General features: G+C 55.5%; 1 protein-coding gene across 1 annotated transcript; it reads right to left on the reverse strand.

The window, feature by feature from the left end:
- Positions 1-1,309: 1,309 nt before the first annotated feature.
- On the reverse strand, positions 1,310-14,801 carry ARHGEF37 (Rho guanine nucleotide exchange factor 37). Its single transcript, XM_030459409.1, has 13 exons — positions 14,415-14,801; positions 12,181-12,398; positions 11,639-11,765; positions 11,106-11,253; positions 10,062-10,261; positions 9,344-9,474; positions 8,331-8,435; positions 6,399-6,509; positions 4,911-5,240; positions 3,841-3,969; positions 3,343-3,538; positions 2,772-2,944; positions 1,310-2,427 (listed from the first exon to the last, which is right to left on the reverse strand). The coding sequence occupies exons 2-13, from the start codon at positions 12,382-12,384 to the stop codon at positions 2,218-2,220; spliced, it is 2,064 nt and encodes a 687-aa protein (XP_030315269.1). The 5' UTR covers positions 12,385-12,398; positions 14,415-14,801; the 3' UTR covers positions 1,310-2,217.
- Positions 14,802-17,518: the final 2,717 nt, after the last annotated feature.

The raw sequence follows: 17,518 nt of genomic DNA on the forward strand, positions 1-17,518 counted from the left end.
TTTAAAGGCACACTTGTGCTCTTTATTCCCCCTCGTGTTTAGGTTGGAAGAGCCCAGTACCCTCCGGTGACTCTAAGGGGGCACTTCCAGGCTTGGGGCAGCAGTGGGTGCAACACTTCGTGGCAAGATCACAGAAGTGAGGGATGTCAAGTGCTCTGTGTCGTCCACACAAGTACTAGGGCATGTCCTATGGTGGAGATCCCACCACCGAGGTTGGAAGCTGGACTGGTGAGTACTGCAGAGCCCAACTTGCCCTATTGGGTCCAGAGACCAAAGGAACCACAGAAGCGAATTCCTCTCTTCTTAGCAGAGACTCTTGGTGTCTCAGCTGCAGCCAGCTTGCAGCACAACCATGTTATCTGTCTGGAGCAACTGGTGCCTGACAGAAGCAGCGTGTCCCCAAAGTGCTACCAGCTCCTGCAGAGCACTGGTGTGTGGCTCACGTATGTGCATGGACTGTTTCCACCTTGTCCTTCATGCCTGTCAGCCCTGGCAAGTGCTGCTAGATGGACATTTGGTGGCCAGAGGGGGCCCAGGAGAGGCAGCTGGGGTCTAGGACACCCCACAACAGCCTGCACCCCCTGTGCCAGCTGCAGGGAGGACACTGAGGTCCTTCTGGCCAGCACTGACAAGCAGGCAGCGCTGGCAGTGGCAGGAGGGAGGGAAAGGGGAGTTGCTGTTTCAGAGAACATTAAATCCAAAGTCCTGACAAGTGGGACAGAGAAAGCCCAACCGGTTTTATAAGCTGCCTATCAACACCTACCCACTCCAGGTCTCCTTCCAGCAGGCAGATCAAGGCACAGGCACCAGCAGTTCCTTGATACTCCTTGTCCCACTGTCGACCTTCACCCTCTGAAGTGTCCTGGGCCCCCATGGGCTGCAGAGCAGGACCTGCCCAAGCTGCTTGCTCCTGTGCTGGTGGGGCTGATTGCATCTGCACCTCGCTGAGCTGGCAGGAAGGCAGCTTGGGAGGGAAATCCGACCTGATATGATTTGATTAGGAACGGAAAAATCCGGAGGAGCCATCAAGCATTGAGCTGGAGGTGTTGGCCCTGCTGTGGAGCCAGGGCTGGGCCATTGAGCCTCAGAAACACAGCCTGCCTGCTGTTCCTGTCTGCAGAATGCATTGGCTTTCCCCATGCTGGGAGCATCCCCAGGCAATGTTCCCTGCTCTGCAACTGCCATCCCCTCCCAGGCTTGGTGTGGGTGAGCACTTGCTCTGGGCTTTCAACCTGGGCACCTGGGTAGAGGTAGCAAGCCCCCAGCCTCCCTGCCCTGAGCCCCCAGCAGCATCATGTAAGAACACAGCATCCTATTAAGCCATGGGGAAACGGAGGCACAGAGCTGTGTTGCCTAAGGCCCAAGCCTTAGGTCAGGCATGACCACTAAGCACAGCTGGGGCAGAGAAACAGCACAATGTGTTATAATGTCAGCACATCAGTCACACAATGTAGCATCAGTAGTGTACAGAGCACTTCTCATCATCAGAGCTCAAAGTGCCTCTCAAAGGGGTGAGCAGCATCAGCCTTACTGCACAGGGAGAAACTGAGGCCAGGAGTGGTGCTCAGTGTCCAGGAAGGCTGGGAACTCAGCCTGGGATCCTCCCCCAGCTGATAGTGTGGCTGGGCACAAGCTGGCCTTGCTGTGCCCTTTAGCAGGACATGAAGGCTGTGCTGCCAAGGGGATCACAAGGGCACATCTGGGTGGCCACCATGCAGTGCCTGGTGAGGAGGAGGAGCTGTGTCTCCAGAGCTGCTCCACTTCAGTCTCTGTGCTCATACCAGCACTGTCCCAGGAGCCCTCTTCCAAGAGCCTCAGATGCTCCATGCCAGGCTGAAGACCCCTTTTGCAATGCTGCACCCATTGCAGCTTGATCCTGATCTCATTGAGGACAATGCTGTCTCATCACCTCTAGGGACAGTTTTGTCACTGACATGAATGTCAGCAAATCCCTGGAAAACTACAGCCACCTGCCCTCACTCCTTCATGCTGCTCTCCTTAGTGCAAACATGGATCATGTGTGGCACTCTCACATCTACCCATCACAAGTGCCTCTCATCTGCCATCCCTCACAGCCACGTTGCCTGGGCCATATTCTGCTTCCCACCATCCTCCCAGCCCAGGGCCACCCCTTTCCAGCATCTCTGAGTCCTGGGATGCTAAGCAGAGGGCTCTCATCTGACAAAGCCTTCGCCCAGGGGTGTGGATCAGCTGTGATCACACGGGCAAGCTCCAGCCCATGGGCTCCTGCACTGGGATGGTCACCAGGTAGCTGGAGGGCACGTAGCCCCTTTGGCCATTCACTTCCACCAGGCTCCACTCTGTGCTCCCCTTCTTATCGTGTGGCTCCAGCACCACCACGGGCTGCCCTGCCTGGAGGGTCACCTCCTGTGGACTCCTGGCTGTGAAGGAGAATCCAGCGACCACCTGAAAAAGGCAGGGGAAGGAAGGAGGGAGGAAGCCCTTGTTGGACATGAGAGTCAAGGGACATACAAGGCAAGGCAGGACATATCCAGAAAGGCCGACACTGGGGACCCCACCAAGTAAAGTTCTCTTGCTCCATACACCCCAGCAAGGCAGACATCAGCCTTGTGAGCCCCTCAGTCAGGGGGTGTGAGACACCCCTGCTAGGCACATGGCTGCAAATGTATGAACATCCATGTGCTGGAAAAGCAGGTCCACCTTCCCACCCACACATTGCACACACGAGGGTTATCATAGAACTGGTGGGGTTGCTAGTAATGGTCCTGAGTTCTGTCCCCCACTCTCACCTGGAAAGCTGGAGTGAAGGTGGCCACATGGGGCTTGGGAGCTTCAGGAAATGCATACGAATGTCGCCTTCTCTCTGTGCTGGTCTCCAGGGCTGGCATCTGAATCCCAGGCTGCTGGCTTTGTACTGGGCAATAGGGCTGGAGTTTTCCAGCAGGCACAAACCCTCGGGGACCTGGAGGACATGTACACACACAAGTCATGAGGACCCACTGCCTGGCATACGCTGGAGGAGAGAGGAAACTTGACTGTTGCCTGACATGGGACAGCAGCTTTGTTCAAACCGGTCACTTGCTAGGGGACATCCAGCAGCGAAACCCCACAAAAAGGGGTTTCAAGATGTTTCTTTGCGGACAGGATTCTCCTTTCCCAGCCATTACAATTCACGAGTGATCTTTGGGGGAATGAATGGGAAACCTGAACTTTACAGCTAATGGCTATGGGTGCAGCTAGCAAAGCAGAGGTGGGTTTGGGAAGGACCTGGGAGGCAATCCAAGATGAGGAGGTGGTTCAGATTTGGTTTCTGACCCTGGTGCTGAGGCAGGAAGAGGCTACCCATAGTGTTCACAGTACCTCCAGCATCCACCAGCCATCTGCTTGTGTTCCCCTTAGTGTCCACACTTTGCAGCAGAGCTACAATTTGTCCTCTTTGCAAGGTCAGGTCCAAGTCTTTGCTGCCACTGATGTTGCTTGTAACTTGATAAAGCTTGTCTGGTCCATGTCTGCTCACAAGAGAAAGGACCTTTCGCTCCTCAGCGGGGTTCAGAGGCTGGTGGGGACCAAGAGACACAGGAGCACTTGGTGAGACACAAAGGAGAATGAAGACCCCCATGTGCATGTGTTCTCCTTTCTGCCAGATCACACCCCAGTGAGAGGTTATAGGAGAAACTCCTTCACACCAATTACCTGCTCTACCTCATGGTTTGGAGATGAAGGTCCAGAACAGCTGAGACTATTTCAGACAGGTTTTTTTCCCAGACACCTGCTGTCAGGGCTCGGGTGAAATACTGTGGCAATCCACCATGTCCCTTTCTGAGCCAGCTGGCCTGAGACCCCCTTCACAGCTCCTACCTGTGTCACAGGGCTCGGTGTGACTGTCTCAAAAGTCTGGCAGAAGGTCTGGAGCTGAGTGCCAGACTGCTGCAGAGTGTCTTGTACCATCTTCCAGAAACTGGGCAGGGGCATGTGGCCATGGGGCAGCTGTGAAGAGAGACCCTGAGATCAGAGAAGGCCCTAGGGAGGAGAAAAGCTGTGGGTAGTGTCAAAAGCGGGGGAGCAGGAAGAATAGGGCTGAGAAAGCAAGAGAGCAGAGCTTGCCATTAGAGATGAACCTTGCACCTAGGATCAAAACTGCTCCTCTCTGGCTTTGAGACACCTTCCTTGGGCAGGGCCATTCCTAAAGGGGGTCTTGGGCTACACCCAGCCCACATCAACAGCCCCTGGGTCCTGCTGTCCTGATCCAAGCCCACAGCATGTCCCACCTAACTATAAAGGGAGACAGGTGGATATAGCTCCAGGGTAGATATCTGCAGCATAAGCAACCCAGACTGAGCAGGGGGAATCCACCCTCATGATCAGGAATGTATGAACAGTGCCTGAGAGGAAATTCCCCATAGCTGCATCTTCTCAGCTTAGCCAATAGGTCAGGCTAGGGCCATGCTCTGCCCCAGGGCTGTGGACTGGTGCGATCTACCACATTTGCAAACATTAGGCTCAGAAAGCACCTGTGCAGTGAGGAATTCTGGCAGATATCTCCCAGGGGACTAGGGAATGAGGGATGCTCATTCCTCAGGCCAGGAGCTGTCTTCCTCCTCCTTGCCTTCCCAGCATGGAGCTCTCAGGAGAGTGGAGTTTGCACTGATTTCTCAGGCATCAAATCAATAAATGAAGTGTGATGTCCTCAAAGAGAGAGCAAGACAGTTCCTGGAAGTGAAGAAGACAAAATTTGGCTTTCCCCTGCTGAAGGGGAGGAGAGATCACTTACAAATGCTGGACAGGGAGTTGTGTGTCTGCAAGGGTGGGCTTGGCTACAGCAAACCTTCAGTGCCCTGATGTCTGAATGATGTCTCAAGCCTGAAGAAGACAGATCTGGCTCAGCACATGCAGCAGTTTGGGCACACACACTGCAGAGTCACTGTCACCTGTTCCAACTCCTTTTCTGCCTGGTGCAGGACCTGGGCAGCCAGGTCCCATTGCAGGGTGCTGAGGGAGCACAGTATCTGCCCCAGGAGCTGCAGAGCCACCTGGTTAAACAGTGGTAGCTCTGCCACAAGCAAGGCATTGATGGCAAGGTAGGTGTTCATGGCTGCCTCCTCATCATACGTCACGCTGCCCATCTCATTCTTCCGGTCCTGTATCTCCTCATAGTCCAGAAGTTTGTCCAGCCGCTTCTTGACCAGTTGCTGTGGACCCACCAGCATGTCTGAGAGGCTGCAGAGGGGCTGGCAGACCAGCCTGTCCAGACGGCGTTTCTGTGGGGTGAGAGAACCCAAATCCCCATGTCAACCCCCCCAGGCAGTCCCAGCTCTCTGCAGGGGACACTGTCTTACAGAAGAGAAAATTCTCATGGACCTACTGAAGGGTTTGTGTGGAATGGGGAGCACCTGAGGCATCTCGCTTCCCTGAGGAGAGGCACATAGGATGCCAACCAAAGCAAATCCTTGGCAGAGAGCAGTCATGCATGACATTGTTCAGAACTTGTGCTCCATACAAATGATCAGGGAGGACCCTCACACACAAGGCCCCATGAGCCAACAGAGGTGCTGCAGTGCCTATCCCATGCAGGTCATACTGTCCTGGTTTGACCAAGACCCTCAGCCCAAGGTCTGTGTGGTTATCCCATACAGTTACCCTCTTTCCCCATCCCTGGGAATGTCAGCATTCAGTGTCTCCTGCCACACTCACCACTACCTGGAAAATCTCCCTGACTGCCTTCAAGGTGGCATCCACTACCTGAGAGAGAATCTTGGAGAATCAAACAGGGTTGGTGGAAGGAGACAGAAGAGGGACTCTTGGGCTCCAAAAGGTGAGAACAGATGCCCAGAAGCTGTGGGTAGGTTGGACTGAGGTTTGGTGGCAAACAAACTTGTGTGAGTCAAATAAACAGTATGCCTGCTTTCCCACCACCCTGAGCCTGCAGGGCTGGCCCTGAACATGTCAGAGCCCTGTAAACACAAATAGTCTGTAATGGCCCAGACCAGCCTCACCTGGATCCTACACCCACACCCCTGCCCACAGCCCATTTAAGGGCCTCCAGCTGCTACTTCACCATTGTTTTGTGTCAGATGGTTTCTGCTGCTGTTTCCTGGGGGGGCCTCAGATCTCTGCTGTGAGTTTCTTAGAACCCTCAGATGGACATTACAGCTTATCTCCAGTACCAGATGGACCTCAGATCTGTGTTGTAGCCATGTCTGGCCTTATCTCCTCTTGTCTCCCGAATGGACACTGAAGCTTCATGAGTCTGGGACTGCTGATGGACCTGTTATCTACCTCTTCAAGCTCAGATCTCAGGGGACTCAGTTCTTGGCTGCCCTGGAGGAGCAGCCAGCCCTTGCTGTGCCCTGGCAGGAGGTATGAGAGCATTGCTTCACTGTGACCCTGGAGGAGACCTACAGGAAAGAAGCACTCACAAACTCTGGGAAAACAGTGCCATGGAGGTGCTCTGCAAAGCGGCGGTACTGCAGGGCAGGTCCCTCGTCGATCTCCAGCTCCCACTTGTGTGGAGTGGCAAACAGGAATGCCTGAAAGCGAGAAAACCATCAGACCTGGCCTGCAGAAGCAGCCCAACCTTAGCTAACCCATCCCTAACATATCCCTGTGTTTCCAAAGACATGGCTATATCCCAGCCTGGTCATGCTGTGCTAGCAGCCCAGTGGGACCAATGCTCTGGGCTAATCTTGTTTTTGAGCCAGGGAACTTGCTTAGGTGTCAACAAACCTCTGTGTTTAAGCAGGGGTCCTGCACTGGATTGCCAAAGCACTCCTACTCCAGCAAGTAGGAGCAAGACAAGGCAGCCAGGGCTGCCCAGTGGCCCTGGACAGCCTGCCCCAGCTTGATGTTGGCTGGTGTTTTGATGTTTGGATTTAGTGCTCTGCAGTCTCCTGCACTTATTTGTGTACAAAACCTTTCCCCCCACACCTCTGTGTATGGTGTGAGACTGGGGTAAAGGAAAGCAGCTAGGGAAAGGCTGGAAAAAGACCTTCCTCTGCTTTGAGAGGCTTTGCTCCAATGTTATCCCTGCAAGGAACAGCCTCTCTCCTGCCTTGGAGACAGATTTTGACCCACCACCTCTAGACCTAGAGCGTGGAGCACTGGGCTCCCAGATTCCTATCCTGCTGCCAGTGCCATGGAAAACCTGGTCTCCTGCTTCTCCCTGGGCTTGTTTTTTCTGCTGCTTGGGATGCTGCTCCTGCAGCTGGTTCTGGAGCAACAGGAGCAATTTGTTTGATTTCCCCTCAAATCAAGGGCATCTCTTAAAGAGTACACTCATCTCTGTCCTAAATTCTGTATTTATTCTGCCTATGGTCATGCTTAGGAGGCCTTTCCTTTGTATCCTGCCTTGCTGCAGGGGGGGACTGGAGATGGAGATGTAGAAGGGGAAAAGTATTGATGCTTTGAGCTGAAAGCACCAACTCTGAGATGTGTGTGCTGTTCCCCGGGTGCAGAGGCAGAGGTGGCTCTGCTGATGCTGCATGAACATAGATTTGCCTCCCCTTGTGATGGGGCCAGTACTACAGACAGATGCACAAGAGGGAACTGTCACCCAGGGCAAAGAGAGGCCAGGTTGTCTCTACTCTATGAGAACAAGTCTTCATCAGCTCCTCAGAACGGCTGTAAAAAGCTTTCAGAAAAAAAATGGGGCATCTATGCAGCTGCACCACCTTCCCCTACCAGCAGCTCCTCGAAAGCTGAATCCAAGCATGACTTCAGAGAGTCTTTTGATCCCTGTTTCCTCCTCCCCAAACCTATAAGGGGAGCCCGTGTCAATATTTTCATGACAAGGTTTTTCCAGCCCTTGAACTGTTGCTTTCTGAACTCTCTGCCATTTCCTGAGACTTTACTGATAACAGGGTCAGGGGACTGCAAGTTTTGTCATCACTCATACTTTCATGTTCCTCAGATGCCCTGAAGGATTTCCATAGAAAATCAGAGCAGCTACTGACCCAGGTGATCTCAGAAGGGAACTTTGTTGTCAGGCCTGATCAAGGGATGCTTCTGCCTTATACCTGTTATTAACAGAAGAATTCCCAGGCTGAACAACACTTATCATTTCCAGCTATTTTATACCTGGAAATAATGACTAGTTTAAGGACTGATTACTTTCAAATGACACCCAGCTCAGACTGTGTCAGCAAAGCCTCAACTTTGCTTTAAGATCCCCCAGACCTGAACAATCCTTGGATATTGTGCAAGCCCCTGGCACAACAGTACATTTTATCTGAGACATCCAAGTCCCTGAACATCCCCAACTGCTATTGGTCTCCAGAGGGCTCAAATACTCTGCAACCCCAAGAAATGAGGCCTGGATGGGGCCAACCCCCATTACAAGGTCAGGGTTTTACCTCTAAGTGGCCCAGGTAGGATGCCACGTTCTCCTTCAGCAAGGCCACACTGGACACCACACATTGGAACTGCTCCTCCAGGTTGTCATATTCTTTGTCTTCTGTCTGCAAGGCAAGAGGCAGCACATTCCCAGCATGGGCAAGCAGGGCAATGCCTTGGGCAGGGCTGATGCCTCTCACTGGGGACTAACATAAAAAGCAGCAGGCAGCTGCCTGCAGCTCCCAGTACTGGAGATAGGCAGGTGAGAGCCTGAGCAGGTACAGGAATTTGAAACTGGGCTTCTGGGGTGGGTGCAGTGCTGGGGAACACTGGGGTTGTTCAGTCTGGAGAAGATGAGGCTGAGAGGAGACCTTATAGCTCTCTTCAACTAGCTCAAGGGAGGTTGGAGCAAGGAGGGAAAGAGCCTCTTATCCTTAGTGATAGGACCAGAGGAAATGGATGCAAGGTGTGCTAGGGGAGGTTTAGGATGGATGTTAGGAAACATTTTTTCACTGAGAGGGTTGTCAGGCACTGGAATGGCCCAGGACAGTGGTAGAGTCACCATCTCTGGAGACATTTAAAAGGCATTTAGACCTGGTCCTTAAGTACATGGTTTAGTAGTTAAACTATGGTGTTGGTCAAAGGTTGGACTGGGTGATCTTGGAGGTCTCTTCCAACTTAAACATTCTGTGATTCTCTGTCTTTCCTTTCGCTGGGGTGCCCGAGGATCCTGTGGGTCTTTTGGGGACCAAAGAGCTCCCTTGCACTGCTCTGAGGCAGGGAGCGAGGTGTGTTCCTGCATCCCTCCTACCTCACTGATCCTTTGGATAGAGGGCCAGGAGTCAGCCTTTGCCTGCTCGAACATGGGGCTGTGGCCTTGTGACAGGACGGGCCACTGGGTGTCAGCATCGGCCACGCCACCTCGGCTGAGCTCGCCCGTCCTGCTGCTGAGGCGTGTCGGGGAGGGGGGGAGGGGGAAGCAGAAAGCACCAGAAACGCCCCAAGGAGCTGCGGTGGGATGCGGGCTGCCCACCTTGGCCACGATGCCAGCTTCGTGCATGAGGAGCCGGCTCAGCCTCGTGGTCTTCTTGGCGATGGAGTGCGTGTTGAGCCGTGCCAAGCGGTCCCGCAGAGTCAGATGCTCAGCTTTATTGTATTTGGTTGCTACCTCGGGGAGGGAGGGAGGGAGGGAGGAGGAGGGGGGGAACACAAGGTGGGAGGGGAAAAGAGATGAGAACTTGAGGGCAGCAATCTCAGCAGCCTGAGCAGGCGATGCGGGTGAGCGGCACCGAGGCCCCGGAGCTGAGAAGTCGCGATCAACAGGATAAGTAAACACAAGCCACATCAAAGAAGGGCAGCCCGGGGGAAAGTACTATGAAAACCAAAAAGAAAAGCAAGCTCCTGTTTGTGGGGAGTCTGGCTTCTCCTATCCCAAGGGCAGGACTCTTCCTCCCCATTCCCCAGCCTTGGGAATGCAGACAGACTGGTTTTTTGCTCAGCCCCCCCCATGCCACCCTGCTCCTGCTGCCTTCAGGTCTTGCCCAAGTGGCACCAGCAGAACCATAGCAGTGCCACAAACTGCCTGCACCATGCCAGGAGCTGCCTGCACCAGCCTGTGGGCCCCACCAGGTAGGACAGGTGGAGGGCAGGAGAGCTTTGAACTGACATAAGTAGGAACTGGGGCAACACCAAAGGGAGGTGACTGGAACGGGGCTGGGGCATCCCAAATGTCATGGCCCTTGCCCACTCACCCACTTCTCTACGCCGTTTGTACTCGTTGATGTTGGTGTTGACCTGGGCCATGGCGTGGACGGCTGCCTGCAGGGCTGGGTAGGCACTGGAACTGGTGGGAGTGTTCTCCAGGATCTTCCCCAGCAGCAGTGGGTATTTGGTGATCCTCTGCACTGGCATCACCAGGAAGAAGCTGAGGTCTGATGCACTCATGTGAGGCCTGATAGAGAGGGGAACTGCTCAAGGTTGGTGCAGGGGACTGCCACCCTGCCCTGCCACTCCCCTCAGCTTCTCTGTGAGCACTGTGGGGAGGAAGCAGCCCCTGTCTTGCTGCAGGGAATCTTTGCTGCCTTGGACCCACGGGTGAGCTGTGCCCAGCAGCAGTGGGGGGTTTCTGGTTGTGGACCCCTGCTCTCAGCTAGCTGGTGGGACATTCCTCTGTGAGTGCTGGCATGGGGATGCCATCCTCAAAGGCTGTGCCAGCCTCAGACAAGCACCCAGCCCTCCCTGAACAATGCTGCATTTGTCTAGCTAGGAGGCACGGGATCAACTCTTCTACCCACACGCAAGGCACCACTTGATAGAGAGTTCTGTGCCCAGAAACAGAGAGCAGAAAATCCCAGCAGCCCCTCTTCTGCTGCTCCTAGCTCTGATAGTGTTTGTCACCCTCCTAATATATTGCACAGGAGGGGTCTATCGGGTCTCTCAGGGCCAGCCTGTCTCTCTGTTCAAGCTGGGGAACATGGTCCCTCTTTGGACACAGCCTCTTTGGTTTGTGAGCAATGCGAGGATGTGGAGCAGGCAGGATCTGTAGATGCCACCCCATCTTTTGCTCTATGGTCCATGATAAAAAGCATCAGCCTGTAGCACCCCTTTGACAAGTGGCCCTGAGGATGCAGGATGAGCTGCCAAGGGACTACACCAGGCATTGCCACAGAGGTGATGGCTGTCATATTACACTCAGCCTGGTGGCACATAGCTGTGCAGGCAACTTGTCCCAAGAGAAGGGCAAGGCCAGTAGGTAAAACTGTACAGAGGTAGTGGCCTCAGCAGCAGGTACCTACACTGTTGCATTCAAGGTCTCCAAGATCTCCTCCTGCAGCCTGGGGTCCTTGCGGTAGCTCTCCACCAGCAAGAGAGCATGATCATAGCTGGCACAGTAGATCTTGTAGACAGTCTCCATCTCCTCCTTGAACTCCTGGAACAGGGTGCCTGGGGAAGGAGAGTGAGGCTGAAAAGCTCCTTTCCTATGATCTCAGAGAAAGGTGAAGGTTTCTCCCCAGCCTGCTGGAAGGGTGAGACCAACAGAGCAGTGACACCCAAATGTGCCAAGGCAGTGCTCTGCATCCTTGGGCATCTCTGCTAAGCTGGGCCTGATGCTGCCCTCACCTTGCCTTCTGCTGCCTGGGCAGGTCTGCCTTGCCCCTCTAGGGTGGGTGTGAGTGACTGCAACTTCCTGGAGCTGAGGGAAGTGCAGGAGGCATTGGAGCAAGGGGGGCTGAGGACTGCACCTGGGCACAGCACCCAGCAGCTGCACTGCCAGCACCAGCACAGGTATGGGTGGGCATGGATCTGCTCTCAGTGCTGCACCACTTACTGATGCTGAGCAGCTGCTCATGCTCATGCTGGGTGGTTGTGGCTTCAAGACCCTTCAGAAACCGTCTGGAGACGTGGAGGATGTCATCAGTGTTAGAGAAGAGTCCCTCCAGGTCAAGATCAGGCAGCTGAAGGGAACAAAGGATAAGCCAAATATATCAGACAGGGGTGGACCATATTCTGGAGGTGCTCACTCCCTTCTGAGCACTTGTGTCCTTCCAGCTGCCCCAAGTAACACCTGAGGAGCTGGAACAATGCTCTCTTTCAGGAGGTATTTGGGATGCTGAGACATGACTGTGCTTGCAAGTGGGGTAATTAGATCTTTTCTTGTTACAGATGCAGGGTTAAAGCTATTGGATGCCTGTACTGGGTCAGATCCAATGTCCAGCTGATCCACAACCTTGGCTGATCAGGGGAAGCCTGGGAAGATGGGAGGTGAGCATCTGGTGAACTCCCTGCAGTGACACAAGTGAGTGGCAGCTCTTGACAGGTTGACCCCATAGTCCCCAGCTTCTGGATTGGGGAGGATGTACCCTCTCTCACCTGCTTCTTCTGGAGGTGTGCTCGGATGTCCAACACACAGAGCTGGATGTTGTGGACATAGCTGGCTTCAGTGGTGATGAGCTCCTCAATGGCCAGCCGCTGGCTCAGCTCTGTCCTCTCACAGGGCATCACCTCTTCATAGACTGCCTCTTCGGGCTCAGCTGTGCCCTCAGCATCGGGTTCTGCCCCTTGGGCACTTGCCATCTCGGTAGGACACCCTGCAGGAGGTAACAGGGGTGGTTAAGGGGCAGGCTGTAGCAAGGGCAGCCCTGAAACCTATGCTCTGGTGCCCACAGCATATCCTAGCAGACGTTCGAGCCATCTGCATTTGCAAGCAAGGCATGGATGACACTCTAAAACCATAAAGTGCTTCAGACCAGAAACAGGCAGGCTGCCGAGGGCAGGCAGGGACCTGCCATGCACACATGCCCAGATTCCAGCGACCACATGCAGGGCCATGGTGCAGGCAGGGGAGCCCCAGGTGCAGGCAGGGGCCCAGCTGCACTTGCCCAGCACAGGGGCTGTGCAGGGGATGGTCCCCAAAATCAGAGCAGGGGTTGCCTGCCAGGGCTAGCTGTGCCCTCCCTGCCTTGGCTGCTGGCGCCTGGCACCTTGCCTTGCCTTCCAGAGTCCTATTCAGAGTACAAAGAGTGTTTTTGCAGTGCTTGAACAAGAGGCGTTTCTGTGGCAGGGAGAGATGATTTAAAAGTGACGAGGATGGGTGGAGAAGTGGGTGAAGCTGTGGGTGCCTCTGCCAGAGGGACTGGCAGCCCCTGGTGTGCAGTGCCGGTGTGCAGCCTCCCCCCCTCCCTTTCCCTCTCCTCTCTGCTTGTGGAGGGCATGAAAAATCAGAGAGGATTCATGCCATTTCCTTCTCAGGGAACGTCTTCTGCTCTAACTGATGCCAAGAAGGATGGAGCAGTTACTAAAGCACCACAGATAGTGCTTAGTCCCAGGCAGGAGGCCTTGAGAAAGAGACACAGCACAGCCAACGCCAGCCCAGCGCACAGCTCGGCCGGATCCAGATCCCAGGCGGGGGGAGGGATGCTGCCAGGCAGCCTGACTGCGGAGGAGGTGAACAGTGAAGGCGGGGCGGAGTTGGCTCGGCTGGATAAAAAGGAAGACGGCACCAGCAGCGACCCAGGCAGGGCAGCTCTGCGTCTGCCTGCTGCCACCTCCCCAACCAGTGCCATCTGTGCCCGACCCTGAGCCGGACTGCATCAGGCCAGGTGTCTGCCCCAGGCCGTTCAGCACCAGGTGCCTGCGGGGGAGCAGGGAGAGGGGCAGGCAGGGCAAGCCGAGCCTCTGCTAGAGAAAGGTTCAGCCGATTAAGTGGGTGGTACAGCTGCTATCAGCAGGCAGGGGGAATGTCCCCTCCTGGTACATGCTCACAGCTGCCCTGGAGGAACACTGAGCTTGGTAGAGCAAGCAAAGGCCAGTGAGAAGGTATTGGGAGCTCTGCCTGCCCTACAGGGGCACGTTACCCCGCCATCTGTCATCCCTGCTCTCCGTGGATTGGGCTGCCACCCCTACCAGTGACATGGCATTGGCTACTATAGGACACGGGGAATGGGAAACACTTTACTGAGCCCCTTGGGGTGCTTTCAAGATGTTCAGCCAGCAGGATGCCCATCAAGGAGTGTTGTACAAGCCCACTGTCCTCTCCTTGAGGGTGACAGCAATATCCTTGTCTAGAGGAAGGGCTGCAGTGGAGGCAGATGGATTTGAGACATCCCCTGAGCCCTGGAGAGACGCCCTGCAGCTTGGAGGCATTACGGGTGCTGGGATGTCACTGATCCCTTCACCAATATCCCCCAGGGCACTCAGTTGCTTTGGGGGTTGTCCCCAAACGGGGGAAACCTCTTTCCCTCCCCTCACTCTTTCTGCCTGAAACCAGAGGAAGAAGGGAATTGTGCAGTATTAAAAGAATTTCTGAGCAGCACTGGACCAGGCAGAGAGCGCAGGAGCAGGTTTCATTTTTCAGCTCCCCTCCCAGTCAGCTGCCGGACTGCGACATCCCCCTGTCACCTCGGAGCATCCCTGTCTGCAAAGCGGGGACCGGGCAGCGTCCTCCATCCAGCACCCCGACACCCGCAGGCACGGGGTGCCGCGGGCCCGCAGCTCCCACCCTGCGCCCGAGAGGCGGGCTCCGTGTCCTCCTCTCCCGCTACCCCCCCCGCCCCCCACTATGCTCCCTACCTCCGCGCCCCAAAACCCACTGCCCCGGCTCTTACCTGCTGCGGAGGCAGGGGCTGGCACCGGGAGCGGTACCCGCCTGCGGCCGCGCTCCGCTGCCCGCGGGAGGTTAAGGATAAACCCAACCCGAGCGGGAGGGGCGAGACCGCGCTGAGGGGCGGTGGCACCTGATACCGGGCCCTATCACCCGCCTGCCGCCGGTCCCGGTGTCGGGGCTCAGGCCGGTCCCGCCGGTCCGGCGATGAGCGCGGTGCTTCCTGCGCAGGCCCGGCGGCGGCGGGGGGGGCTGTCGGAGTGTGCTCACCGCCTCCCCCGACAGCCAAACCCGGCGGGGAGAAGGGGCTGGGGGGAGAGAACGGAGGAGTCCGTGCGGGAGCAGCCAGCGGGCTTCTTGTCCCGGGTCTGTATCAGACCCTGGCACAGCAAGTGCGGGCTCCTCTTTGCCCCTTGCCCACCCTCACACCGTGGTGACACAGCCAGCAACACGCTTGAGACATGGCCATAAAAAGACACGGAGAATCCGACCGTATTTGTTTACCGCAGGAACGAGCCGGTGTGTCCCCTGCCGCACTTGCCAGCTCGGCACCAGTACGGGAAGCCCGGTGGGTGCCCCTGTGGTTCCACAGCCCTTCCACGAACAGACAGAATTCCCCCGCGCTGTCCCGCAGGCAGGCATGAACAGGGCTGCTCTGCCATTGCTTCCCAGTTGCTGGACCACGAAAAAGGGTTCGGGGCAAACAGAAATGCAAATCTATAACTGAGGAAGCAGTTGCACAGATTGGGAGCCAGCAGCTATTTGGCACGAAGTTATTTTTCACTCGTGAAGTGTTTGCTTTTGTATAAACAAGTTACTGAGAGGAGAGAGGCTGAGCTGGAGCCAGCTCCTGTGGCTGTGCCCAGCCCCGGCCACAAGGAGAGAACAGCAGCACCTGGTTTTTTCCAGGCTGACCCACGGTGTCCTAAAAGTGTCACAGTAAACAGGACTCTTGAGTCTTTCAGTGACTCATGCAGGTCCCAGGCAGCATCTGTGACCAGAGCCAAACTTCCCCATGGGCCAGGATGAGCCCTATAGCACAGCCCTTCCTCCAGCTCTGTTTCTGGGGGTGCAAGCTAACTTCCCTCCAGCCGAGTTGCAGGGATTGATGTGGGCTGAGCAGAATGAGGATCTCCACACATCTGCCTGTCCAGCTGCTTCCTGGGAGGACCAGCCTGCCCACAGACCCATCCCACTCTCTTCTTTGCCCATATCCCACCCTGCCCTCAGAGAGCCCGGGTGCAGCTGGTGGGGCTGTGTGGGGGCCAAGAGCATGAAATTGCCATCCCTGGTCCCTGTCAGAGGGATGCTGCAGCACCCACGAGCAGTTGCAGATGGCTAAACAGGGCAAGAGGAACAGAGGAGCCTTCTGACAGAAGTGTGAAGAAATTCATGCACACTCATGTCCCCTGGCTAGGCAGGTGGCTGGGGTAAAGCCACTTCATGAGAATGGTTTCCAGGCCCACACCATACGGGCTTAGGGAGAGACACATAGCTGTGGTAGTGCAGGCACACAGGCAGAGGTGACCCACACAGGACTTGGCAGCAAGGACTTTACCTGGATGTGGCTCTTGGATGCAGATGTTGTCCTTCCTCCCTTGCAGGTGGCAGCAGGGATTCAGTCGTCACACAGGTGCTTTCTGAAGCAGTGGAAAGCCTGGCTGGGTGGCCTTTGTGCTGGAATCTCAGCTGTGTCAGGGGTCTCCCACCTTGATCATTGGGCAGGTGCTCTTACTGATATGTCCAACGAAGTCATCGCCCCTCCAGGTGCATCACAGCCTTTTTGCTACCACCAGTGTCTTGTGGCTGACCACACCAGGGCACCAACTCAGCTGTTGAGGGAGTCCCACTGGGCAGAGCTCCCCCCTTGGATGGTGTCCTCACCCCACTGGGGCCACCACAGGAGGGCAGGAACCTTGGCCACCCTTGGCCGGCTCATGCCATGGGCATTGCCTCAGGCATATTTCCCATTCCAGTCTGTTTTTTCAGACCTGGTTCCAGTGAGTTCCTTGCAGGATGCCCTCACAGGGAGCAGCTGACACCTCCTTCTTCCGTGTGCAACCTGTTTTCTTCTTGCCCTGTCACTGGCTCCACGCTCCTCCTGTCTACCCTGGGGCGGTGGCTCTGCTTGGCTCACCTGGATGGTTTGGGGACTGGGAGCAGTGTCACAGTGCTGTCACCTCTCCAGGGCTCCCCTGGGAGGTGTGAGAGCAGGCTGGCTGCCCTGGCCTGGCTCTCCTTACAAGAGAAAAGCAAATAGGCGCCGGCTGGTCGAGCAGAGTTGTTTGTGTGCCAGGGTGAGGTGTTGCGCTCAGGATAAGCCAAGTGAAAGGTCCCATCTGGGTGGGCTCTTCGTTAGCACTCTTGGCATCAGCACCCTTCTGTGCAGCCAGCACTCCCACCCTGCCAACACGGAACCTGCCAAGCAGTGTCAGGGTGTGGGACAATGTGTGGGATGGTGCGTGGGACCCCACAACCACTGTGGAGGGTGTAAAGGAGGCAGGACTGCATTCTCCTGCAACAGAGCCAGGTTTGCACAACCTCATTGCAAAACTGTTTTCACAGGATGATTCTCACACAGCAAGGCTGAGCCACCTCCCAGCTCTCTTCACACTCGTTGCCACAGCAGGAGCCCTCAGCCAGCTCTTTTTGGTAGTATTTAAGAAAAGAAACCACCCTGAGCTGCTGGTGGAGCAACGTGCCCCTGCAACACTCCTTGTGGGACAACCACAGGCCCAGTCCAGAGGCTGGAGAAACACCTGTTTGATGGTGCTGGGCTCTGGCTCAAAATAGGCATCACTGTAAAAGCATCAGTAAGAGAGAGGCAGGTTCAAGGGCAGGAGGATGCTGGCTGCCCAAGCTCAGGCAGTAGCCCAGTTGTATGTGGAGCTGTCTGGGAAAAAGCCAAGAAGGTGGTTATTATCTGCCTACATCTTATCCCAAATTTCTGCTGGCTCCTGGAAGGCTTTTTGCTGTTGACAAGGATTTTCCCAGCTATCCAAAACATTAAAGCTCAGACTACTCAGATGTAAGCTAAAGCCATCAGGGGGCTCTCTGGGAACACGCCAGATAAAGCTGGAGTTACACAGGGCTTGTTCAGAAAATAAA

Source organism: Calypte anna, chromosome 13 (assembly GCF_003957555.1).
Source record: "Calypte anna isolate BGI_N300 chromosome 13, bCalAnn1_v1.p, whole genome shotgun sequence".
Taxonomy (NCBI): Eukaryota; Metazoa; Chordata; class Aves; order Apodiformes; family Trochilidae; genus Calypte; species Calypte anna.

What these genes read in the sequence shown, in the direction of transcription:
- ARHGEF37 (XM_030459409.1), bottom strand. Translation starts at nt 12,384, where the DNA reads ATGGCAAGTGCCCAAGGGGCAGAACCCGATGCTGAGGGCACAGCTGAG. An exon ending in AAGCTGGCATCGTGGCCAAG is followed by an intron (nt 8,436 to 9,343) that starts GTGGGCAGCCCG and finishes CTTGCCTTGCAG; the next exon opens with ACAGAAGACAAAGAATATGA. An exon ending in ATGGCTGGTGGATGCTGGAG is followed by an intron (nt 2,945 to 3,342) that starts GTACTGTGAACA and finishes CATGTCCTCCAG; the next exon opens with GTCCCCGAGGGTTTGTGCCT.